At 51.5% G+C, this 26742-nt stretch overlaps 1 protein-coding gene across 4 annotated transcripts in view; it reads right to left on the bottom strand.

Annotated features, from left to right (window-relative positions):
- SFXN5 (sideroflexin 5) overlaps nucleotides 1–26742 on the bottom strand; it is a 113225-nt gene that overhangs the window by 39074 nt on the left and 47409 nt on the right. For 3 of the 4 annotated variants that reach the window (XM_087436577.1, XM_087436575.1, XM_004435540.3), the window contains exons 7-10: nucleotides 15963–16016; nucleotides 14845–14901; nucleotides 13349–13414; nucleotides 3942–4032 (exon numbers count right to left, since the gene is read on the bottom strand). In XM_087436577.1, coding sequence (XP_087292703.1) covers nucleotides 3942–4032; nucleotides 13349–13414; nucleotides 14845–14901; nucleotides 15963–16016 — 268 coding nt within the window. Of the gene's footprint in view, nucleotides 1–3941; nucleotides 4033–13348; nucleotides 13415–14844; nucleotides 14902–15962; nucleotides 16017–26742 lie in introns of those variants that run through there. The other variant, XM_087436578.1, reaches the window with a different exon arrangement.

The following is a 26742-nucleotide window of genomic DNA, read 5'->3' as shown; positions in this document are numbered from 1 at the left end:
ACTTTCACCTCGCAGCAACCGCACGTCAATTAATGGAGGGCCTGCTCTGAGCTCGAGCTCCTGAACACAATTAAGCGTGACAGTCCACAAATAAGAAAGAACTGGAGAATTAATTAATGTCTAAACAAATTAATTACCAGTCCCCAATCGATTCTGATGCCAGCACACATGCTCCTGGGCTCACCGTCTCTCCTAACATCTCCGTGTATAAATAGAAACCGAGATTTCCCACGTGATCGCTGTTCTAGACCAGGGCAGAGCCAGGCTCTGAAACCACCTTGAGGGGGGGAAGGGGCTGCAGTGAGCGTCCTCAGGGCTTCCCACATACTCAGCACGCGCACGTGCACACGCTTCTGTTGCACACACATGCACACAACCCCGGCTCAAAAACCAGGGTGGACTTGGAGGTGGAGCGCTCCTGGTGGGGCAGCGAGTAGCCCCAGCTGCCTCTGGACCACATCCCCCAGTTTCTCGGCCGCAGGGGTGAGGGGTTATCCAAGGGGGCTTGAAGTAGCCCTAGGCTGGGCCTGGGAGGCCTGGGCTTTGGCCAGCTCAGCATAACTTGCAGCAAGTCTTACTTTGTTTATTCTTCTGTAAAATGGGGATGGTTCACTCTGCCATAGGGTCCTCCCAGAGAATGAGAATGAGGAGAGTTGAGGGGAAACAGAGGCCTGCTGGGGGAAATTGCAGAGCCCCTGAGAGTACTGGGCTCTGCCAACCCAGAGGAGGCATGCAGTGACTGTCATGGAGGTCCCACTGGGAAGGGGATGAAGTGGGGTCTGGTCCAAGGCCAGAGAGGGGTGGGAGTGGGAGAGTCAGGTGCGGGGACCAGGTGTCCTGTACCCAGAGTCTCAGGCCTCTCTCTTGGGCAGCGTGTGGGACCCAGTGAAGAGAGGTCTCCTCCCACCTAAGCAGGAGCAGCTGGGCAGAGCGGAGGGAAGAAGAAATTGCCTCCCAGGAGGCTCCTTATGCCCCAGACCTGAGTTCCCAGCCTGCCCAGGAATGAGGGAGTGAGGATGTGGCCTCTGAGCACAGGGCACACAGGCCCCTTCAGAATCCCCCTTCCCCTGAAGACCCCCTTCTGCTCCACCCCCCACCCCACACACATCCCAACAACCAGGGCTTAATCTGATCATTTCCATTTGCCTCAACCTACTTCCCGTGTGCACTCACGGCTCAGTGAGTCCCGTCTCCCCATCAGGCCAGGGGTCTGAAGGGACAAAGGACCCTCTACAAGGAAAAGTATGTCCTGAGCAAGCTTCTCGGTGGCCATAATGGTGGCTTGGCCCAGTCTGGCCTAGTCTGCTGTAGAAAGCAGGGTGAACACCTGGCAGGACCTAGGCCCTCCCAGCATGCAGCGGGGCTTAGAGATGCTCTAAGCTGGGGGATAAGGCGGAGGGAGGCCAAGTGTAGGGACTAGACGGTGGCCTGAGAGGACCAGGGGGCTTTTGAACCCCTGGAGGGTGAGGGGCATGCTGTTCATCTCGTCCACCACTCTGTCAGTGTCGCCCACGGGAAGTGCCCATTTGCAGATGGGCCAGGGATGGACATCAGGTGCCAGAGAGATGGAAGTCTGCACGTGGGGGAGGAGAGACTGGGGCAGGGGGTAGAAGGCAGGCAGGTGCACGGCCAGGACTTGGGCAGCGGGCCTGAGGAAGCAGCCAGAAAGGGCCCACTTCTCTCACGATCCTGGTGAGCTAGGATTATCAAGGCTGTAAACCACACTGTGTGCAACCTGTGCAACTGGTGAGGGATGCATGGGATCTCAAGACCCCTCAACAGTGGCTGGACAGTGCGGCGGGCTGCAGGCTCCTCCCGGACAAGAAGACAGGAGAGGAATCAGTCTGGAGCCCAAAGAGGGACAGGTCCGAAAGCCTCAGGTGGGAATGGCAGAAAGGGTCAAACCTGAAAGCAGGTACCCTCCTCCTGAAGGAGCCCCAGAGAGGTTAAGACCATCCCCAAGGTCACACAGCAAGATGGCCAGCAGAGCAGGGCTGGAATGGGCCCCCGGCGAAGCACTTGTCTGAAGCTTGACTCAAGGACAGATTACATCTCGGCTGAGACCAAGATCCAGTCCAGTGCAGCTGAGAGCCGCCCCCTTCTTAGGCTGCATCTGACCCTCCCGCCTGGGATGGCGAGGAACGCAAGATTGGCGGCTGTGTTCGCTCAATTAGGCCCCTTAACAAAGTCAGATCTAAAGAGTTATTCCATTAATGGCCCGTGCCAGAAATAGCTGAGGGTTCATTAAAAGTGTGGAGTTGCTATAGCAATTATCTGGGTCGGCTGAGGCTCAGCCGGGCGGTTGGTCCTGGGAGTTCATTAGCCTCTGGGCCATCGAGGGGGTGGCGCTGCCCAGTAATGATCTCCCACCTTCTCATGGGGGCTTTTCATGTGCTTCAAAGCACTTTCCTATGAATGGAATCTGGTCTGTGGTCTCATTTGATCCTCCCACAGCTCTGGGCTGTAGGAAGGTAGGTACCGGTGCCCCCATCATACGGATGGGGAAGCCGAGCTGGAGGTGAAGAAGGGGGTGGGGACCGTGAGCCTGAGTCTGACCCCTGGCTCTTCAGACTGAGCCTTGGCACGAGGGAGGTCCCAGGACCTCAAGCCCCTCCTGGGCCAGCCCCCATCTTTGTCCTCCGGCATCAGAGGGGAACTCAGGTCAGGGTTCAGGCATTTGCTCATACTTCTCTTTTGAAGACTAACTGCGGACTGCCTTGCGTTTCTTTTTTTTTTTTTTTTTTTTTTTAAAGATTTTATTTATTTTATTTTTTCCCCCCAAAGCCCCAGTGGATAGTTGTATGTCGTAGCTGCACATCCTTCTAGTTGCTGTATGTGGGACTCGGCCTCAGGATGAACGGAGAAGTGGTGCCTCGATGCGCACCCGGGATCCGAACCCGGGCCACCAGCATCGCAGTGCGCGCACTTAACCACCAAGCCACAGGGCCGGCCCTGCCTTGCGTTTCTTTCCACGTTGTTTATTTCTTTTTGATTTTTAAAAAACTTTCCGCTGCGGTGCCCTCTCCCCAAACAAGGCATAGGCTTCTTAAGAGCCAGGCTAGGCTTTGCGGGATCCCCAGGGCTGTGAGCTCAGAGACTCCAAGACCAGCAAGGACTTGGTTGAAGGCAAGCAAAGTCCCCTCTGCACACATGCGTTCACCCACAATTACCTGAATAGGGGTGGGGGCCCCAAAAACCTAAAGGGATCACAGTACCCAGAGACTTGAACACTAGACTAGCAGGAGCTCTGAAGCTCCTTTTGTGCCAGGAACCCCTGTGTACCCCTCTCTGAACAATGTCTCTAAATGCATAAAACAAAATACATAGGATTACAAAAGGATTATATTTAATAAGTTATCAAAATATTTTCTCAATTGTGATATAGTAATAGATGTGCTTTTTAACAAATGAATTGAAAAAGAAGATCTACCAGTGGATCGGTTAAATATCATAGTTTTGAATTAGTGTTGAGCATAACTGATATTTTAGGATCTCTGTGACAACCATAATGTGATATGAAAATATCTATGATTTCTATTGGTGACAAAGCCACAGGTCTTGCTTGTTACTGTGGTTTGCTGCCTACATTCACAATGGAAGGAAATGTTAAATTTCAGTCAGAGGTTAATATAAATATTTTCCCCAGCCAAGTTCACAGGATTCACTACATTCTATCTACTGACCCTTTGGAGGTCTGGGGGCCCCAGATTGAGAATCCCTGTGCTAAAAGCAGAATCTGGGCACAGAGCTGGTCAGCAGGGCCCCTGTCACCCTTACGTCTATCTACACATGTTTTGTTCCAGCTCCCGCAGCCAGGAGACCCCTGGTGTCAGGAGTGGTGCGGAGGGGCAGACCTGTAGCCCTGCAGCCCTGCATGCCCAGGCGTGGTGCACGCATGCCCCTGCACACGAGCACGGACCTCCGCACCGTGCAAGTCTTACCTACGGCGGGGAACGGCACAAACCTCTGGACGAGAAGGCGGGTGGCCGGGGTGAACTTGTTGGCTTTCTGCACCAGGACATTAAGGCCCACCTTAGAAAGAGAAGAGAGAAAGTGCGTGGTGCTCAGCGGCCTGTGGCAGGAATGGCTGGCTGGAGAAGAGGGAGGGGCGCTGCCTTCCCCCACATCTGCGCCCCAGACCCCTAATCCTCAATGTCACTTGATGTTGCAGAGCTCCAGTGTGGCTATTCAAAGCCACAGGAATCCCAGTTAACCGGCCCATGAGAAAGAGGGAGAGGTGAAAACATCAGCTACACACACACACACAATCTCTCTGGGGAGGGGAAAAGGGATGGTGGGGGTGTTGCTGTTAGAAGAACACATAATCTGCAAAGCAATGAAGTTTAGGAAAGCTTCATTCCCACCCCAGCCTCTAAGCACCACCTTTCTGAGGCCCCATTGTGGGCCCAGGCATGGGCCTGGCCAGACCACAAGGGCTCAGAAGAGGGAGATCCTGCCCACAGGTGACTGCAGGGCTAAGCCAAGCAGCCCAGAGCAGGACGGGGTGTGCAGTGGACATCCTGGGCTCACTGCCCGTCTTCACCCAGACCCCAGATCCCCTCACCCAGCCCAGGACATCGGGCACCCCCTCGCCTTTGCCTTGGGCCACCTCCCTCCAGTCCATCCCCCGTCTTTCTAGAACACAGGTCCAATCACATCCACCACCACCAGCTCTTCCCCACGACCTGTGCAAGCACCTATCATCTCCTCCATGCAGCAGTCGGCCTCCATAACCTCAATCCCACTCCCCCAGCACCCCATGTTCTCCCTCCATGAGTCCAGTCCACGCTCATGGGTGTGATGCCCCCGCCAGACTGGGAGGGAGGGGCTGTGCCACTTTAATCTTTGCATGCCCAGCACTAGGGCGATGGACGGCACGTGGTGCATGCGAGTACCCTGTGACTGAGGAATGAATGCATGAACCAACAAATAGATGAACGGATGGAGAGATCAGCAAAGACTGGAAAGAGGGCTCCCTGGAGGAGGGGAAGGTGGGACAGTCTAGGCAGAGGAAAAGGACCTGTTGGTGGGGAAAACATCGTGCGCACAGGCGTGGAGAGAGACAAGGCAAGATGCATGTGGCCAGCCCAGAAGACGGAGGCATAGAGGCCTCTGCTCCACCACACTGAGGCCAGAGCCAGCCCCTGCCCTGTAGATCTTCCCTGGGAGGAGGGGCAGCAGGGCTGCCGCAGGACTCTTGGCCTGAGGGGGCCTGGGGCAGCCTGCTCGGCTCTGGCCCCAACCTCCTCGGTTGCTGGGGAAGATGCAGAGCCTCAGGAAGGCCTCCAGTGCTGGGTGCCTGTAGCAGTCAAAACAGGGCACGGCACAGCAGGAATGGCACGAGAAGACAGGAAGTGCTAGCCCACCAGCCCCTGGGCAGCTCAGGGCCCCACGGAGCCAGAGTGCTGCCCCAGGTCTAACCCAGGCTGGGCTCTGGGGTGCCTGGCCTCCATGTGAGGCCTCCAGCTGATGCTCAGAGTCCAGTCCTTGTCCACTCTGCTTGCTCAAGGGAAGGCAGGGAGGCTGGGAGATGCGTGGCAGCTTGGACATCCTTCAGTGGTACAGCAGGGCAGGCTGGGGAGCTGCCAGCCCACACAGGCTCTGCTGCCCCTGCCACACAGATGGAACTCAAGTCCAGGTCTCCCCAGCTCTCAGCAGTGAGTGACTGTCTATTTCTGTGACAAAAAATACCGGGGAACATGTTTCTAGAGAGTGCAGAGAGGGAAAGTGTGGATGGAGGCCAGAGGACACGCAGGCAGGCATTAGTGGTGGAGAAGACGAGGAGGAAAGGGGCGTGGGGAGATGCCAGGCCATGTACTGAGAATGTCACATGAAACATCTTAATTAAATCCCCACAAGGCTTTTAGATAGGGCGTGTTGCCCCTTTTTACAGATTCAGAGAAGTTCAGACAGGTTCAGAGAAGTTAAGTAACTTCGCCCAAGGACAGACAGCTGTTACGAGTCAGGTAAAGCCAGGATTTGAACCCAGGGTCTAATTCCAAAGCTTTGCTCTTTACTGCTGTGTTATTTACTTTCCAATTGTCTTCCATCTCAATGAAGAGTGGCTTATTGTGGGACATGCCATTTTCTTTTTAAGACATGCCATTTAAAACTGGCTGTTTGCATAGCAAAAGCCTCCCTAAAAAGACTGCTTAGGGCTGGGCCCCAGATAGTGGAAAAGGGAAGGGAGCTCCTGTCAGGGAAGAGAGGGCCCTTGAACCGTACCCCCTTCCCGCACCCCCCCCCCCCAGCTAGAAACCCTTCTGGGTTCAAAACCCCCCTCATTTGGAAAGATGCAGGAGGTGCTGGAGGAGTGGGAAGCAGGAGCCCTCTGAGAAGCCAGCAGGCAACTCGGGCCCTTCGCCCCGCAGCCTCCTGGGGGCGGCAGAGCCTGAGTGCGGAGGAAGGGAGGGCAAGGAGGATGGTGGTCATCCTTTGTAGCAAACAGTCAGACTTGCCCCTGAGCTCAAATCTTCCCCTCCCTGGCCAGCTCTTCTTCCCTCTGGCTAGGATGGCACGGTGCAGAGTGAGTGACCTAGCCTGTCTCCCTGACCTGTCTTTTGGCCTCCCCTTCCCGAAGTCCACCGGGGTCTCCCCAACACAGATGGGGTGAGATTTAGTGAGGCACAAGCATGTTTCTGAGAGCATGGCCCACATGCCCAAGCCCAAGGAAGGAGCTAGGGACCAACAAAGTGGGGAGAAGGGTAGGAGCCGGTGAGGTCACCCCGCCCACCCACCGATGATGGGCCTGGGGGCAGGAAGGCATGAACACAGGGACGGCAAGTGGCCACTCATCCTTGCTCCTCCCACAGTTCCCAACCCAGGCCTTACTCTCCCAGCAGCCAGGATGGCCACAGCCCGGGAAGGAACCCAGGGTGGGCCGCAGCCTGGGAGCTGGGAGCCCGTCTGTTCTGGTTCCTTGGGGGCCCTTTGGCCTGGAACATTTGGTGGAGCCCATTAAAATTAAAAAGCCAAGTGGCTGGTGGCTCCGAATGCCAGCTCATTTTCCCTGGCATGGTGGGTCCTGTTTAAGGGAACCAGCTGGCATTAATGGCACACAACTCATCAAGAACAGCAGCTAGCGATCAGAAAAATCTGAGCTAATAATCGGGTTCGGGAAAGATAATGAGATATGGAACAATCACTGCTGAGGGTCCCCCAGGGTCTGTTTTAACAGCCTCCAAATAAGCCACAAAATAGAAATTAACCAAACAGGGGCTCCATTTCGGCGGAGGGGAAAACAAACAGGGTGTGGATTTTGCACCAGAATTCCCCGTGTGGCCAGCACATGAGGGTCCTGGGAGAAGCAAAAGCCCAGGACGGGTGGGACATCAGCAAAGGCCTGGGGAAGCAGTGGACTTCTCTGGCCACTTCTCTCCAGCTCTGGCTCCCAGGCCCTTATATTTGCCACGGGTGGCTGACAGGAGCAGAGGAAGAGGAGGGAAGACTAGCTTCCTGACAATCTCCCGCAGTGAGGCCAAGTGCTGACCAGCCCCAAGAACTGGGGTGGGGTGGGAGCTCCATGACACAAGAGCTTCAGCGCCATGAGCTATGTGGCTGATAGCTGTATCCTTAAGGATCAAGGACTTCCAGGCCAACAGCAGCCCAATTTCTGCAAGGCCAGCAAGGAGACACGGGCTGGGACTTTAGCAATGCACGCAGCCATCTCTCCCCCAAGCCTACTCCACCCCATACATCCAATCCCCTGAGGGATGCCTTTATTTTGATGGGCTTCAGGCACCCCACGTTCACACGCCCTGAATGAAAGTTATCTTGCTCTTCCTCACCACGCCTGTCCCCCTCCCCCAGTCCCAGCTCCTCATGCTGGAAACCTAGGTGTATTCCCTGACGGGAGCCGCTCCTGCCCCACATCCAGCCCATCATGCAGAGCTACCTGTTCTATCTGCTGGATATCCTGAATGCAGCTACTTCTCTCTCTCTGCTCCCACCGCTTAGCTGAAGTGCCCATTACTTCTCCCTGGACAACTGACCCTTCTAGCTCAGCTCCCTGCTTGCCCTCTTGCTCTGCTCCAGTCCACTCTCTACACAGCAGCCAGAGTGGTCCTCTAAAAATGGATACCAACTTAAGCAAGACCTTTCAGCGGCTTCTCACTGTACTGACAGACCCACACGGCCCCATGTGACTGCCAGGCTGTGCTTGCAAGGCTCCAGCCACCTCGCCATCGCCCTGCTCCTCCGATGAGGCAATTCTCTCTCTCCTTTCCCTCTCTCCCTCCCTCTCTCCCTGGGCCTTCAAGCACTGCCCCTCCCTCAGCCTCCTCACTTTTCCACTTGACTGTCAGACCCTCAGAGAGGCCTCCTCTTCACTCAGGGCTCCTCTTGTAGTCTCTCACGGAACCTGGAACTCCTTCCTCCACGGACCTATCACAGTCTCTAAGTATATATTTATTTACCTTCTTAAAATATTGAGAATCAAAGTAATACATGTATATGATTGAAAAACTGAATCATACAGAAATGTTTCTCACCTGTGGACTCTATACTAAACATCTGTCTCTCTCAGTAGGCCCCAAGCACTGGGCACAGGGCCTGTGTCTTGCTTATTCCTCATGGAATTCCTGGTGCCTGGTAAAATGAGTAGGTGCTTAATAAATGTTTCTAGAATAAATCAGGTGAATGATTTCTGAGGCAGGAAAAAAAAGGAGACTTGTCTTGTGGGGTCACTGCTGGCCACCTCAGCAAACGCAGGTCTAGGGGCTGGAGGCTGCATGCACGGGTCCAAGTCCACCTGAGTGGTGGCTCATCCTCTCTGCCAGGAGGAGGGGCCTTGAGGGGGTGCCCCAAGGTCCATGAGGGCTTCTGGGAAAGGAGATTCCTGACTGAGCCCTGAAGGGTGAGTAGGAGGCAGCCAGGGTAAGAAGGGAGTGGGGCGCAGCAGAGCTTCAGAAACACAAAATACCAGGTTATCTGCAGCCAGCTCTGTGGACTCTACTGGTGCCTGCCATAAGAGGGTCCAAGAGACCCTGGAGAACAATGGAGACCAATGCCTGAAAGGAGGGATGGCATGAGGTCAGAATTTAGATCCACCCTTGGATGGTGGATAATGTAAGGAAATGGTCAGGGGTTTGTGTGGGCCCTGCGGGGCCCAGCGCTAGGGCAGGTCAAGGAATCTTTGAGGTACCAAAAATGCCCACCAGAGGGCACTCATTGTAGAAGAAAACTCTTGGTAACCAATTGGACCCATGACCCTCTGTGGAGGTGAATTGTCCTGCAACCCCAGTGAGCCTGTTGAGAAAAGGGCCAAGGTGGCTGGGACAGAGCCATGCATAGGCTAAAATGCCAGTCAGTTCCAACTGCGCCTGAGTGGCTTGTTTGCTAGCAACAGCGACCAACCCTGACCCCTGCACCATGTCCCACAGGGACCTGCTGACCACCTGCTGGAAAAACAATTACATCGGACCCCTTCCATGTAGGAGGGGACAAAAACTTGTCCTACCCAGAATAGATGTGGAGCTGACATCCGTGTTGGACTTGCCACTGCCAGCATTACCATCTGCAGACTTCCGGAACTCTATAGATTCTGCTACAGGGTCCAAGCAATGGGCCCTTCAACCCAGAAGCCACTCATAGGAAAGGCAGTGAGACAATAGTCTGGTCCAGGATTCTTAGGCTGTCACCCCCCTACCTCCATCAAGCCCAAAGAAGAACAGTAGGGCCTGAGGGACACCCAGGACCACAGAGAACGCCCTGAGGGACACCCTCAACCACAGAGCCAACCAGGTGTGGTCTTGCAGGAGGCAGGGCATGCTCTGGATCAGGGACAAATATATGCTGCTGAGTCGACTTTGGCCAGAAAACACGGGCCCGGGAACCAAGTGTGAAGGTGGGCGGAGGGTCTAACCCCCTTACGCCTAAAGAGTCACTCGAAAATTTTTTCCAGTCCCCATTGTTTTCGGGGTAGCTGGGGAGGGACTTGTCTACCAGGGATGGTAACAGATCTTTCAACCTGGAAGCCAAGAACACTGGGTCCTTTTAAGCAGAATAGTGTGTGATTAAGCCTGGGTTTGAATTCCAGCTCTGTCACTAACTTCACCTCTGTGCCTCAGTTTCCTCATTTGTAAAATGGAGATGGAACCTCAACAGTGCCCGGCACATGGCAGGCATTCCATAAGTGTTAGCCATTATGACTACTGTGATTATTTTCCCATCTGACTATCACAGGGACGTGGAGCTGCCAGGAAGCAATGGGAACTGGGAGGGGTTCAGCTCAAGGATCCCCTGGGACACCTCCTTGTACTCAGTGTCTAGTAAGGGTTAACAGACAACCACTGCATCCTATACAGAAAGGCCCCCCAGGCCCAGACCCTTTGGGAACAGAGGTTGGCACTGCCCCAACAGGGGAGTCCTTGGCCACCTAGGCCCTGGCTGAAGGTAAAGGGTGTGAGAAGCAGGCATGGAGCGCCTCTCATACTCTGACCCCACAACCCACTCCTGACCAGTCCTGTAGGACTTGAGCCTTGAGCCTTCCTCTCCAGCCGAGGTCCACTCTCATCCAGGATCCTGTGTCCCTGAGGGTGGTCCATCTGCTGGGCTTGCCAATCTCCCCCTTCTCCAGCCCACTTCTGCCTGCACCCCCTGTGACGCCCCGGGTCCCTGAGCCCAGGCAGGGGTTGCGGGCATGGCTCCCTGACTCCTGAGCGAGGCCCTCACAGTACTCCACGACTGCCAGCGCCTGCTATTCCCCCGCTTCATCATCACCTCCTCACCATCACTCCTCACATGGCAGCCACACTTATTTTCCAACAGCTTCTGGAATGTGTCATGCTCTTCTTCTCCTGTGTGCCTCTTCATGTGCTGTGCCCTCTATCTGGAACACACAGCCCTGCCTTTGGCTCTCTCTGGTCTGTCTTAAAGGAGTCAGCCTTGTGTGAATTAGGGGCCCCCCTCCTGGGTCCCACCACACCCAAGGGTCACCTTCATCATAATTCTGGTTATACCACAGAGGATCCCCAGCTTCCCCTCTCAGCATCTTGAAGGACACTCCAGTCTGTGCATCTGCATCTCAGCATCTGCACAGTGCCCGGCACATATGCACCCCTGAAGGGAGTGAATGCGTCCCACCCTCACGGAGCCAGGCCCATCGGGGGCTGACCACAGAAGTGCTCAGCGCGAACTCCCAAACTAAAACAGTGAGGGCTGACGGCGGCTTCCTTTGTTAAAAGACAGCAAACTGTTAGACTTCAAAAATAACTTAAGATGAAATTTCTTTTTTATTCTTGAGCAAGAAGCCAGACATTGCCAAATCTATTTAGAGGGTTCACCAAAAGCTGCTAACCCCACACTGGTGGTCCCACAACCAGCATGAGACTCCATTTGGGGGCACGCAGACCGGGGGTCTCTGATTCTGGGGGTTGCTGGCCAAGGTCAGGGGGCTCTGGTAAGAGGCGAAAGGGGCTCTGCAGGGTTCAGAGAGGAGGCTGGACGCCGAGGGCCTGGCCTCCACCCCAGCTCGTCCTCAGTCCCTGGGACCTGCCCTCGGCCTGTCAGCCCCCATCCATGCCGCCTGCTTGTAGGGACTCGTTTTAATTAATGCCAGAGCCGGGCCAACCACTGGGGCCGTGACACTTGTTTGCAGGTCATCTCCTCCTAACAGGCTCACCCTGGGAGGGGATTTGTCACTAATTGAAGCAGAGATCAGTTAATGAGGCCGCGGGGCCCAGGGTTCAAGAGAACAAGGGAAAGGAAAATAAAATAAAGCCTCTTTCTTTGGAGGTTTTGTGATTTACACACACAAAAGAAAAGCAAGCAAGCTGCAGATTTTCCAAGTCAGAAACTCCACTCCATCTGCCAGAGTTAGACCCTCACTGTGTGAAGACGTCAGGCTGAGGGACGCCGCCACCGCTGAGACTGGGGGATGGAGGGAGAGGGGCCTCCTGAGGCCGGCAATCAATAAGCAACCTAATTAACAAGTATTTATGGAGCAGTGCTCCGTGGCCCCTTCTGTGCGGGAGAAGACACAGGGCCTGTCCCCGATTAACTTGTAATCCAGTGAACAATGAGAGGACAGGACATGTGGCGTAACTGAGTCAGTATGTGGGAAGGACAGAAGTTTCTAGAACTTAGGGCAAGGGGAGAATAGGATGGGCTAGTGTGGTCAGGGAAAACCTCCTCAAGGGGCTCTGCAGCTAGGCAGGGAGGAGGAAGGAGCGTGTTCCCGGCACAGGCACCGCCCCTGGGGGCTGTGACAGCCCAGCATGAGGCCCCCAGTCCCTGCGGGTGAGACCCTGGCTCTGAGAGCCCTGGAGGGCCCCAGGTCCCCAGTAACTCTGTGGCCTGGGTGTCAGAACCCCCACCCCACAATCTGGGCTAGCTTTGGCCTTACTTCGTTGGGATGGAATGATTGAAGGCCTCCTGAGTGGGACAGTGAGGACTGGGGACACAGAGAGCCCGGGGCCCTGGGAAGAAGCCGTGTTCCCATTCCCGGAGCTCCAGGCCTGCAGGAGGAGGATGTCCCACAGGGACAGTGATCCCCTTCACTCAAGCCCTTCCCAGCCAGGGCCCTTAGATATTCTCGCTGTATGGTTCCCCCCTCCCGGCTCCTCCCCATCTCACCCTTAAATCCCAAAGAAGGAAAATGGCATCTTCAAGCTGCTAAAACAGGCAGAGCCATCAGCTCCTCTTGTCATAAGGAGCAAGAAGGAGGTGACAGAGCCCTTTCCCCTCTTGCGGAAGAGCCCCTAACCTTGGTCAGCAACCTCCCCAGAATCAGGGATCCCCAATTTGTACGACCCCAAATGAAGTCTCATGCTGGGTTGCAGGACGACCAGGGTGGGGTTAGCAGTCTCCTGATGAGCCATCTAAATAGAGGTGGCATTGTCTGGCTTCTTGCTTGTGGTAAGACATAAGGATTTAGGGAAGGGGAGCAATTTGGGACATGAAATGGGGACCCCCCCACACACCTAACTGCTATTTGGAGGTGACCTGGTCTACACAGGAGCAGAGTCAATGACGCCATTTCAGAACAACCTCAAATCCCGACTTTAGAAGAAGAGTGAAACAAGTGATGGTGTGTGGTACAATGGCTTAGCATGTCCTGCTCTCGGCTGGAGTGGGCAGCCCTTCATATTACCCACGGGCACTGCCTCCCCTCCCACCTGCTTTCCAAAATCTGGAGCACCAGTCTGTGCCCTCTCTATTGAAGTGTCACTAGGATCTACTCTCTTCTCTGCCTAGAAAGCCCGCCCTGACGGTCCACCCACAGAAACTTCTGTCTCCCACACTCCTGGCCTGGCCCTGACCCTCACACAAGGTCTGGCCCAAGACGCTGGGTAGGGCAGCCACAGAGCAGCAGGACAGAGAGGAAGGTGGGGAGTGCGGGGTTACTCACAGCGATGGAGACGGCACTGATGACAGCTCCCAGGTAGCCCTGGATGAACTTGGACACAGGTGAAGGCTGGAAGACAGAGACAGAATCTCAGGCCCCCTGGGTGCACAAAGCTCCTACAATCCACCCTTGCAAACAGCCCCAGCCGGCAAGGGGCATTCCTGCCCACCAGCCTGGAGGGACAGGCGAGAAGGACGAAGATCCTCTGGAAACCAAAGGGATCCAGGCCACTCTCAGCGCAGTTCCATACATGGAAATACAAGGCAGTGATGTCCAGGGAGATGCCAAAGGGCCCCCTGCACTTTTGCCCTCTTCTAGAAAGGTCATTGGCAGACACTGCTGGCTGGAGGTAGAGAACAGCAAGAGCCAAATGGGCCATTTACAGCCAGGGCAAGCAGACCCAGTGGAGGAAGACTAAATGTTCCAAGTGGGCTGTTTGGCACCCAGAACACTTTCTAGGTGGAAATGGCAGTGTCAAGGCTGGCTACAGCCTGGCTGGCGCTCACAGCCCTTGTCAACCCATGCAGCAACCGGGCTTCCATGCCAACAGAAGACAGTTGCTCAATATTTCTATGGAAAAATATATCCCAACTTGCAACGTAGAAAACTAAGAAAGAGCTGAGGAACTTGCCTTTAACTACGCTCTGATGGCAACTTGGGAGATGCTAGATTTAAGGTAAACAGGAGCCATCCAAGCAGAGACGTACATGTGTGAAGCATATGAGCAAGATGTGGGTTGAAGGTTTAGATGGGGGGAGGGGGGCGTCCCCAGAATAAAAGGCCCTGAAGTTCCTACCGCCCAGGCCAGCTCCTAACTGCCCCCGTCTTCCCCAAGGTTAGAAAATGCTCCAACTGTCTCCTCCCCAAACTGACAGCCCCCAAGGGGAGCTAGGCCCCTCCTTCCCTCTCACTGCCTTTGGATGGAAGTACAGGAGAATCAACCAGGAGGAGAGGCAGCCTTGCCAGCGAAGCAGGGGCCCAGCCCCTTCCTAGACAAGAGAATGGTGACCAGGCCTCCACCATGAGTTCGTCTCAGGAGTGCAGGGGACTTTGGGGAGGAGGTGCCAGTCCTCTCAGACCCCTCATCCCTCAAGAGCAGCCCTTCAGCTTTGCAGCCAACAGTCTAGGGGCACCAAGGCAGCTTCCAGGCAAGCCTGGAGGAAGCTTTAGGGGAATTCACTCCCCACGTGGCTGATCCTGTCCTCACCCAAGATCCAGGTATAAGAGCTGCCCAACGAGAATTCTGAAGCCAGCAGAGACAATCCCTTTCACCGCCCCCACCACACTCCAATTTTACGGGCCTTCTTCACTTTGTGTGAACAGCCCCTCCCCAGCGGGGCCCCACCTGAAGCGTTGGCAGTTTAAATAAGGTGCCTAGAGGGGGCAATGCTTAACCCAGAGGAGGCAGCCCCCAGTGGTGGCATGCCACACCGTAGGGAGGATGAGGGTCACCCCAGCCTGAACCCCACCACTGGGTGGTGGTGGTCTGTGGTGCTCACCTTGGTAGCATTACGGTTTGCATAGTTGACACAAGCGTTGTGGCTCTGGTTCAGCCACTGAAAGGCAATGGGGGAGAGGAGAAGTCAGGGAAGGCGTGGTCACCTGCCTGGAAGCCAGGCCTGGGCTGGGGAGGCCACGCCTCTCCAGAAAGACGTGGGTCTCTAGCTCATGGTGGTGCCACCCATCCCACAAGTTAGCATGACCAACCATCCCAGTTTGCCCAGGACTGTGCCAATTTTAGCACTGAAAGTCCCCAGTTCTGGGAACGCCCTCAGTACCTGGCAAACCAGGACGCTGGTCCTGCCTACCCCGCAGTCCATCCTGATCCAGAGACAGTACCTCTCCCGGGAATTATGGCATTCACTGCCCCAAACGGGCCCTGTGCCTTTGCCACATCATCCTTATTATATTACTTACTGGACAGAAGGTGGACATTTAGGCCCCTGGAATGATTGACAGCCCTGAACCTCTTTCAAAAATATCCAGCCCAGCGTCCTGCACCACCCGCAGTGACCAGACACAGACACTGTTGGAGTTTTGTCCAGGGAAGACTGACATTTTCTCCCAAAGACAGACTGGTTTTTCTTCCTGCCTCTCCTTCTCTGCACAGACATGCACACAGAGCTTCAGTTGTTTTCAGAGAGCCACAACCAAGACTCTCTGCAAGAGCAGAGACCAGAGGCCGTGATGCTTCTTCATCCACCTCACTACCTTGGGGTCGGGAGTAGATTTATCTTCCTCATAGATCTGGGTAAGGCTGATGTCAAAATGAGGCTATGGGCCTTGAAGTCACTGGCCACGGCACAAGCAGCCAAGGGGCAGAGTGGGCGGCCACCAACGAGCCATCCAGGCAGGGGCACCAGCCCAGCCCTCATCACCTCCATGCAAAGGTTAGAGTGACACATAATGGCCTTAGATGTGGGCTGCTGGGGACCTGCTCAGCAGAGCCCCAAGTCCTGGGGTTTCCCCCAGTGGCTTCTGGGTTGGGGAGGGGTGGGAAGTGGGGTGACTTTCCCCAAGGGGCCTTGACGGGAGAGGAGACACTGGGGCAGGGAGTTGTACCCAGCACTTGTCGGGCCCTCCCTTCAGGAGCCCCTGTTTGCCAGGAGACTGTTACCTGCCAGAAGACAGTGGACGCCAGTGTCTGGTTGGGCAAGAGAAGACCGACCACCTACGAGAGAGAGAGGAGAGGCTGAAGAAGGCAAAGAAACACCCTACACTTTTGCAATGAAAAATGACGTGCCACAGAGCTGGATCTGCACACACTGCTGAGGACGATGTGTACATACAAACTGCGGCCCACAGCGAGATGATGTGCGATGAAAAGAAATTCAGGTGCAGAATTATATTACAGCATAATCCCATTTTTTTGAAGAAAAAAAATCTCATCATATATATCCACATACACAAACACACATACATAGCCATGTCTCCAAGCATGAAAAAACCCGTAGCACAGCCCGTAGCTGTCTCTGGAGGTCGGGTTACACGGTACTCTCTCACATTCTTGTTGAATATTTCTGTATTCTTTTTAACAGTGGACATATGTTGTTCCCATAATCAGTGGGCAAGGGAACAATAAAAACAAACAAGCAAACAAAAGGAACACCTTCACTTTCACTCAGCTAACCGGCTCCTTCACACCATGGCCATCCAACAGGATTTTTGTAAGGATTAAATAATCATTTCAAAAGCCTTAACTGCTTTACGAATATAAGTTGGGGGAATTTATATCTGTTATCTCGGAGCCCCCATGAAGCAAAGCTTACACCATGTTTAAGCTATTGAACAAAACACAGGTGTCTAATAAATATTTGTTAAATGAGTGAATGAATGAATGAATGAATGAACAAATACACTCACATGGTTAAGTATAGCTACATAGGTGTGGATCCATTATTCCCAAAGCTCAAATATTACCTGAGACCTAGACTCTCTGACTTTGTTTTTCTGGTTTAAGTCAAGATTAGTTGTCTGATCTTGACACTGGCCAAACCTTGGCCTTCAGGGACCCATGTGTGTCTCTCAAGTTCACCTTCTGAGTGCTTGTGTGCCAAATAACATCTACCACGTACCGCTGCATATGGAGGAAATGTGCACAACCATCCACATATTGACTTATTTATTATTCCTGTAGATAAAATGGCTCTTTGGCAAGAATTTCTGTAAGGAACAAGTATAAACATTCAATTCTATGTAGTAAATCAAATTCTAGACATCCTCAGCAGCATTAGTAAATCATGTTTTAAACATTAAAATGTTTTAAAACAGCAAACACACACACACACACATTTATATGTATTGGCCCATATCAGTTTGAATAAAATTATATAATGTGACGCCATCCCATAGCTCCAATAAGGAATTATCCTATGAGATATTCTCCCAAAAATGAGATCGCAATTCGATTTTTCTTTGCAAGTACAGCTTAGGACACTGGAGTGAGAATCAGGAGACCCTGGGTCTTAGCCTCAGCTCTGTCCCCGTGTGACCTCCAGCAGAAGACAATCCCCTTTGGGGTTCTGGCTTTCTTACCTATAGAGTGAAGGGGTTGACTGTGGAAGTCCTATCTCAGTTTAAAATTCTATTCTCAGGTTCCAAGTAGTAGGTGTAAAGTCAATAGAGATAGCCCCATTGTGAAGGGAACCCCCCTAGCCCTTGCTGAGAAGTATTGGGGGACCCAGGACCTCCTCCTAGTCATCCCCCAGTCAGGGGCCAGACCATAGAAGGAAGCTGAACCTAGAGAGGACTGAAGCTGGGACTGGGGAGCATGAGCCAGCGAGTGTGTGCGTGTGTGTGCACACCTGCACGTATGTGTCCTCACGTGCGTTTCTGACTGCCTCCCAAAGCCTGAGGAACGAAAGTTGCTCTCCACTGTTGGGAGCATATCATTCCCCACGATCTGCTGGTTTACATAACATGAGAGTGTTATGAACGACATTATCCCCTCCCCCTCCACCCCACTGCACCCCCTGAAATGGGCTTGGGCCACCAGGAGCGTCATAAGATACAGCCCCATGGGACTCACTGTATCTACGAGACAGCTCTTACCCAGGACATTCACTGCCCAGTACATCACAGGGTTCCCTTTATGAATCCTATAGGGAGAAATTTTTCTGGTCTCAGGGTCAGAAATTTATACTTCCAAACATCTGGTTTGCATCAGTCTTGCAGACACTGGGCATTTAACTGTGTCCCTCTTTGCACTGACTGTCAAGAAGCTCAGGCCAGATCTCCACGGCCCACATTTGCCAAGTGTATGGACGTCACTGCAGGTATTTTCCGCCCAAACTTCACTCCTGGCTTCATCTTATGTTTTCTTCCCTAAACTTCCTTTCGTCTCATTTTCATCTTCACCTGTTGTTTCTTATGGCACGCATGTTTTAAATACAATATCAGTTCTTTTCCAGAACAAACCACAGCCCTAAACTAAACTAGTACCCAGTTTAAACACACACACACACACACACACACACGCACACAGCTTGTAACCAATGAGCTTTTCACCTTGTTGGCCAACCCCGACCAGACTCCTGTCCCAACCTCCTGCCCTAACACGGGCCTGATGTCCATGCCAGGTACCTTGGACCCCTATGCTTTCTCAAAGAGATTGATTGATTGATTGATTGACTTTGCTAAGAATTTCCCTTCATATCACTTACCGTGATCCTTATTATAACTCTGGGGCTCAGACAAAATAGAGATTACTTTCTACATTTTGCAAATGGGGAAACTGAGGCTTAGAGAAATTCAGTGATCTGCCCAAGTCTTCATAGCAAGCTAGAGAAAGAGGTCTCCTGGCTTGAGGGCCCTGGCTCTGATTTTAGGGGCTCTTTCTCCAGCTCATCCCCCTGAGCACAAAGGAAGAGCACACGCCATGCCCATTTCGAGCATCTTCTATGCACCAAGTTCCATGCTGCTCCCAGTGGAGAATGTTGGAAGAGAGGAATATACAGCACCTAACCACAATAAACACAAAGACTGAACAGGAAAATGTAGAAGAATGTCCTCTATGACACCTGGGTGTGAAAATGACAAGATGGTCTCATGAGGTCCTAGGGTGTGTGTAAAGTTGGTAAATTCTAACATCTAAACAGGAGCTCAGGAAGGGAGAGGTCAGTATGCTCTGGTTATCTGCTGAAGGAGGAGGAAAGATGGAGCTGAGGTGCGCACGCGCGCCTGTGTGTATGTGTGTGCACGTGCACGTGTGTGCTCACCAGAGCAGGAAGAGGTGCCAAGAGACTGGTCTCATTGAAGAAGGAGGTTTGGGAAATCAGCAGATGGGAGTCCAGGGAGGGTGAGGTTAGAAGGCAGCAGAACACCATGTTGCATTGCCCAAACGGGCCCAAGGGAGCCATTGGAGGCCGAGGCCAGGGGAACAGGGATCCCGCCTTCCAGGTCCTGCAGTCAGGCTGGCGGGGCCAGGAGCAGGCAGGTGCCAGCCCCATTCCCTATTAGGCAACACGCAGCACCATCTGCACAATCCCAGGAGCAAGAGCAGATATTTTATAACTTCCTTTTTTCTTTTTAAGTCTAAATTAAAAATAAATGTTCCTTCAGTTCTCAGATGTATATCTCTGGTACAACCTGCCCACATTCCCTCACGCTGCCCTTTCCAGAACATGGCAGGGGAAAGGAGGAAAGAGATGGATGGAGAGGGAGCCAGTCCACCCAGCTTCAATGCCAGTGGATTGCACCTCTTCCAAGAGGGAAATGCTTCAGGCGTGGCCGCGCAGACGAGTGGAGAGAGCCCAGAATGTGGCTGGTACCAGGGAAAGTGGAAGGAGAGCCAACAGCCAGAATTTCCAGCCCAGCCTCCACCCTATCTTGCTGCAGGACCTTGGCCAAATTGCACATCCTATCTTTGCTCCCATTTATAGTTCATACCATGACTGAGGTCCCCTCCACAGCTCCCGCCCCCGGCAGCTGTCCTCTTCGCACATCTATCTTTGCTGTTCCCCTTCCCCTCGGGTGGCCGGCCATGGGCCCTGGTGATTATCACTCAGGCTCTGAACGCAGGAAGAGCAGGGCTCAAACCCTGGTTCTAGTATTTACCAGCTGTGTGACCAGGGGCAAGGTACTTGAGCTCTTGGCGCCTCCGTTGTTAAATGCAGATGACTCTGGTACCTCTCTGGATGGGGTGAGAGGAAGGAAGGCATGGAAAGAATTTGGCAGAGTGTCTGGCATGCAGCAAGTGCTCACTAGGTGCTGGGTGTTAGTATTGCTCCCTCCTCCTATCTTGTTCTTTTCTAGTCTTTGCTGGTCTCTCCTTTCTCTGAACTCCACAGTCTGCATTACACAACCGAGCATCATCTCGTCCCACATCTTGTCTTTGAACGCAAGCCTTATCCCTCAAAGGACAGTGAGCTCCTGAAGGTAGAGTCCCCCAAAGCACTCAGCACAAAGCTGGGCCCACACTACACACTGGAAGAACATCGCTAATTCACTATCAGGAACGTCAATTAATTCTTGGTCAGAGAAGAGAGCTACGATGGATTGTGACAATGACCGCCATCACTCATCTCTTCCTTACTCCTTTTATTAAAGCCTGAAATGCATGGGGGTGTTGGCCTTTGGAGAGGGGAGCAGATTGAGATTTTGGTCCTGATTCTTCACTCCTCCCTGCATCCATACCCTTGCCATGGGAGGAACGTATTTCCACGCCCTTGGTGTTGCTTGACCGTATGACTTGCACTGGCCAATGGCACATGGGAGGAGGTGGCAGTGTGTCAGTTCTCAGCCCAGGCTTCAGAGGCCTCACGTGTTTCTGCTGGCCCTCTTGTGCTTCTAACACTGCCATGAGGAGACCAAGCCCCGACTAGTGTCCTGGTCCAAGCAGGACGAGAGACATGGAGAGCAGAGTCTAGCCTGGCTCAGCTGACTCCCAGTTGACCCCAGCGAGACCTGCAGTGAGAGGCAGAACTGCCTCAGTCAAGCCCAGTCTAGACCAGTCAAACCCCAAGCAACCACAGATCCCCAAGAATAAATGCCAGCCATAATGCTGGCATTATGGCTGCCACTGAAATTTTGTGGATGTTTGTTACACAGCACTAGAGTAGCAATAGCTGATTAATACAGGGATTACCACATATGAAGAGTGAATATGCTGTCCTTCCTGGTCCAAAATTCTGTACCATTACGAATGTACCTTGAATTATGTCTTCACTAGTGATGTTGGTTCCTGAGCAGCCTAGCTTATCAACCTACTCCACTTGGACCATTAGCCCAACTCTGGGACTGCCCTGGCCAGTCCAGGAAGAAGGGAAGTCTGTGCTTGAGCCTCGTCTCAGGACAGAATCAGGAATGGGGTCAATGGCACCCGTATGGCAACCAACTTACAAGAAAAATCACATCTTCGCTTCAGGCCTCCTCCTTCAAGGTGTTCTAACCTCTGCAGAGAGATGAGGTCTCCATGTGGGAGAGTGGAGCCACCATATATCCCAGTCTGCTTAGCCAGAAGTAGGATGCGAACAGCTGAAGACAAGGACCAGGGAGCAGGGCCACTGGTCACAATTCTGTGTTCTGTGATATTGGGCCTCAGAAAGAGAGAGAGAACTGAGCAAACCCCACCCCCTTGGCTGCCACCCATACAAAACTGACTCAAGTGATGGGAGAGAGAAGATTTTGTAAAAGTATGGAAAATCTGGAGAGGAAGCAGGGGGTGTGTCAAAACAACTGGGTGGTGACACTGAAGTCAGGGGAAGAAGACAGGGTACAGAACTATCCTGCTTGGCAACAATAACTGTCCTGCTCACCCTCCACCCTGTCTCTACTTGGCTAATCCCTCCTCATCCTCCAGGTTTCAGCTTAGTTGTCACTTCCTCCAGGAAGCCTTCCCTGACCCTCAAGATGAGGTTAGGTCCCGTCATATGCTCCCCCCACACACTGCCTGCCTTCTCTGCAGGAGTCATCTCAGTAGTAAGTATCTGTTTAAAGTCTGTCTTCCTCTAGAGCTTCCAGAAGCTTCAGGGGGGTGAGACCACATGACATTCACTCCTCACGTACCTGGGAGTCCTCGCTGGTAAAGCACCAGGCCTTTGGCATCATACCCCTTTCCTCCACACTGACTCACTCAACTCTCACATGCTCCTCTTCATTTTCAAAAGACCTGCCATGGCCCAGTACTCAACAATTTGCTGGGTTTTTTTCCTTCCACTTTGTCTCCATCTTCTGATTTACGTGGCTAATGATCTGAAAAGTAACACTTCAGTGCATTAGGAGGGCTGCTATTTAAAGGATCTCAACCAGTTGAGGGAAATATCTTTTGTCAAATGAATGTTTGTCCCTGACTGGTCAATTCCAGCTTAACTGAGCAACACCTCTTGTATGGTGTAACTAGGCCAAAATGAATGGGTCCAGTTACAGTGGAGGTAGACCAGCAGAAAAACTGGGATTGGGATTTAAAGGTGTGAAAAAGCAGGGTCTGGGATGAGGAGGGTTGAGAGATGTCAGAAAGGACCTGGGACACAGCCAAATCCTCATGTGACATGAACCCTCTGTGGTCCACCCCTGTCTCCCCAGAGATGAAGTGACCCACATCAGCACCGTCTGAGAAATAGGGTTTCTAAGTCCATGTGATCATCTGTAGTGTTAAAATGAGAGGATTCGGAATAGAGTCCAAGCTCTGAATATCCCAAGACAGAAATCTGGTGTGGACGTCATTAAGCCAAGGCCACTGGATTCCCTGACTGGATGATCCAGGTCTGCCCTCCTCAGTCTCCCAGCTGGATAGCGGGGATGGGGGCCTTGAGTTTTGAGAGCTCCAGAATGATAAGGGAGGGGGGGAGGACAGCAGTGTCACGGGAGCTCAGGACTAAAGAGGGAGGCACTGGTGCCACCTAGGAGAACCTCAGACCCACGAAAGAAACCCAGTTCCTGGCATCTGAAGCGTTATGGTGGCCACGGTTGCAGGGCACAGGCTGGCAGTTGGGGAAATGTAGAGAGGACAGCATGGGGGCCGGAACACCAGCCCTGCCTCTCCCCAGCCACACGTGCACGGAAAGGATGGTGCCGCACACCTCCTAGTGGAAACCTGGGAATAAAGCTGCCGACTATAAGAAGCAACTACTGTTGGTGGGGTTCTTGCAGGAAAGAACCCGAAGATGGGGAGCTGTGAACTGCACTAACCTCGGGAACAGCCTCCATGCCCTGGCTTAGCCGCCACGCTTATGTATAAATCAGGATCTCTTTGCCACACACCAAAGGGGGAAAAGTTCCCATCTTCAAATGTTAAGCTTAAAATAAGACGCTACATGGGTGCCAGTGGATCTGTGAAATGTGCTGACTAAACTGGCAGCAGCCTCTGGGAGAAAACCAGCTCGTTCCTCCTCAGCTCAGGGAGTGAGCAGGGTGGGGGTGGGGTTACTCTCAGGCGAGGCGGGAACAGCGTGGGGGTCAAGCAGGGATGCTCACCTGGGCAGGAGGCAATTTGGATGTTGCTTCCAGAAGCATCTCAGTCGAGGCACCTGCCAGCCTTCCTCTCCCCTTCCCTTCATCACTCAGGGACCCAGTTCCTAGCACATTCGCTGGCAACCCATTTCTATTTTGGTAAGCATTTTAGTGGCTCCTGCATGTGTATATTTCTTGCGCATTCTATCACACCAGGGGCTTCCCTAAGGTGTGGACTGGAACCCTCGCTCCCCTTCAGACCAAGTGTTTGCTGAGATGTTGAGGGCTACCGGGCAACAGCGGGGCCTTAGGGGAGCTGATGTGGCTGAGGGAGCCAGGCCTCGGGTGGAAGTGCCAGAAAAGCCACAGTGCTCCTCCAGACGAGGCCAGGCAGGAGCTGGGGAGGGATGGGACTGACGAGTCCTCACGTTGCTTATCCACATCGAAGTGCCAAGACGGACGGCTACAGGTTCTCCACGGTCAATGGCTCCTCTCAGGACCTGGCCTCTGGGCCAGCTGTTCTGAATCCTGGGATATGAATATTGGCAGCTAGGAAGCGGGGCTAGGTGAGCGTTGTCATTTTGGCTCTGGCTGCCACTGACATCTGCTGGGAGATGTCCCAGGTCATGCTGCCCATTCTCCTCAATCAAGTGTCTGTACAGGACCTCAGAGGCCAGGCCATCCTATTCTCATACCCCACACATTTATTCACAGAGGGATGTCTGTCTGCCCCAGGCTGGGAGACGATTGGGCCTGAAAGGACATTCACAGCATCTGCTTCAGCAGTGGACCCCTGAACGGCAATGGAGTACATCAGCACCTAAGTTCCCAGGACGCCTACAAGGCCCTCGTGACCCTGAAATGACTGACCTGTCTTGGGTAGGAAGAGGAGAGTAGGAAATTATAGAGTGTCCTCAATAACACCTTGTGGACTAGAGATGGTGCTGGCATCCCCTGGGTTAGCTAGTTCATCCTATTTGATGGTAGCCATTAATTCTGCAAGGGTCTACTTGGCCTCTTATGGGGAAACGAGTCCAAAATTCAGCTTCTCTGGTTTGGCAAAGAGAAGATACTGCTAAATGATATACCTTTGTTTTTTCAAGCATTGATGGAATATTTATAAAAATTATTATGGCAGATTCTTGTTTGCCTACCTATTAACCATTCTTCCCTTGTTTCTTACTAACAGAATCCCTATAATTGGGGATTGACTATTTTTCCAGCTAAATTCTATTCTAATCTAACAGCAGTTGTAAGACTTCGAAGAAGGCTCTTAAAGGGAATTGACTCAGTTTGGAGGTACATCCCTTTACTTCTCCCTCCTTTCTCCTCCCAGTAATGTGGATGTGATGGCTGGAACTCCAACAGCCATGTTGGGTTATGATGTGATTCTGATGATAGAAACCAGCACTGAGAATGGTGTAGAAATGGAAGTCTGGGTTTCTGACAGTATTATGGGGATCTAACTATCACCAAATTTCTTTGCCATGAGAGAGCAATAAATTATTCTGTTTAAGCCACTGTTACTTTGAATTTTTTTATATGCAGATAGTCCTAATCCTAACTGATATAATCATATACTATGCCACAAACACAACCACCAGACATCGCAAATGGCAGAACTGTAGAGGTCACTCTCTCTAAAAATAGATAAACTAGAAAATAATAACAAAAGAATACATTTTTTAAAACCCAACCACTTGGGATTTAAAATGTGTTCTTCTATCTAATCAATTAAAGAGGATTCAAAACTATAGTTTCAAACTTAATTAGAGGATAAAAACATAGATCACTAAGTATGAAAACATGTTAGATAAAGCCAGGTATTGGATATACTCAGAAGCAAATTCACAGCCGTAACCACTTTTATTAGAAAGAAAGAATGAGAATAAATAAATTAAGCATTCAAGGCAAAAAGTAAAAACACCAACCACAAACAAACCAAAGAAAAGAGGAAAAAAGGATAAAACAAAAACAAAAGCAGAAATGAACAAATTAGAAAACGAGAACAGAAGAACTGATAAATACACCCAAGAGCCGATTCCTCGACACAACTCTCACAAATCCAGTTGTTTTAATAAAGGAGATGGAGGTGGGAAGTAGAGACAAGACTCAAAGTCAATCCAAGGAAAGATCATTATATTTAAAAACACCAATATTTTAAACTTTTCTACAACAAAGACACCAGAGAGTAAAGGGAAAGTAGCTGGGAGAAGAGATTTGCGATATATATAATTCAAAGGATTAGTATCCAAAATATATAAAGAACTCTTACAATCAATTAGGAGAATACAGCCAGTGGAAGCATGGACAAAGGAGGTGAAGAGGTAATTCACAGAAGAGGAAATATAAATGGCCAATAAACAGATGAAGAGAAGCACAATTTTTTTGGTGTTCAGGGAAATAAAAATTAAAACTATAATGAGATGTTATTCTTCTCCTATCAGATTGGCAAAAAACACTAAAAATGTGAATACCAGAGTTACAAAGTTGTGTAAAATATAGACTTTCTGAAGGAAATTTGGCAATTGCTATGAAAAATTTAAATGTGCATAGACATTTATGGAGCAAATTCACTTTCTAGACTGGGCCTTTGAGAAGTCCTCATACTTGTGCAAAAAGAGCTTTACAAGGATTTTCCACAGCACTGTTATTGTAATAACAAATAATCAGAAACAACCTAAATCCCTCACTAGGGGAGAGAATACTACTCAGCAGGAAAAACAAATGAATGAATGAAGCAGATCTTTATGTAAGCAAAATCCAAGTGTAATAAGCTAATTGTAGATAAATAAGTATATTGTTATATATACATATGTATATATATATATTTTGTGTGTGTGTGTGTGTGTGAGGAGGACTAGCCCTGAGCTAACATCTGATGCTAATCCTCCCCTTTTTTCTTGAGGAAGAGTGGCCCAGAGCTAACATCTGTGCCCATCTTCCTCTGCTTTATATGGGATGCCGCCACAGCATGGCTTACTAAGCGGTGCGTTGGTGCACACCCAGGATCCAAACCTGCAAACACTGGGCCGACCGCAGCGGAGCGCGCGCACTTAACCACTTGTGCCACCGGGCCAGCCCCTATATTGTTATATTTTTAATGAAAAAAGTACAAAACAAAAAAAAGGTTTATATGATGATTCATACGTATGTAAATGTCTAGAAAAAAGCCTGAAATTTCACACCAAACTTCTAACAGAGGTTACTTCCGGGAGCAGATTTAGGGTTGAGGGTTGTCAGAGGAACTTTTACTTTTTTTGTATTGTTTTAATTCTGAGCTGAGAGGATATATTCAGGTATTACTTGTATAACTTTTAAAATATTCTTTAAAACATTCTTGGTTGTATTTTTGAATTCCAAAGCATATATTCATGAAGTACTTGTATAATTTTACAAAATATACGGAGAAGATTTTTTTTTAATCCTGAGGATATTTCTGAAGAACTCCAAAGGTAAAGAGAAAAATACCAAAGGATCCTAACAGGAGGGAAGAGGTTACCTATAAA

Source organism: Ceratotherium simum, chromosome 11, assembly GCF_057802395.1.
Source record: "Ceratotherium simum simum isolate JZ-2026a chromosome 11, ASM5780239v1, whole genome shotgun sequence".
NCBI classification, from domain to species: Eukaryota; Metazoa; Chordata; class Mammalia; order Perissodactyla; family Rhinocerotidae; genus Ceratotherium; species Ceratotherium simum.
The sequence above is the reverse complement of the archived record's forward strand: the minus strand, read 5'-3'. Positions and strand labels throughout refer to the sequence as shown.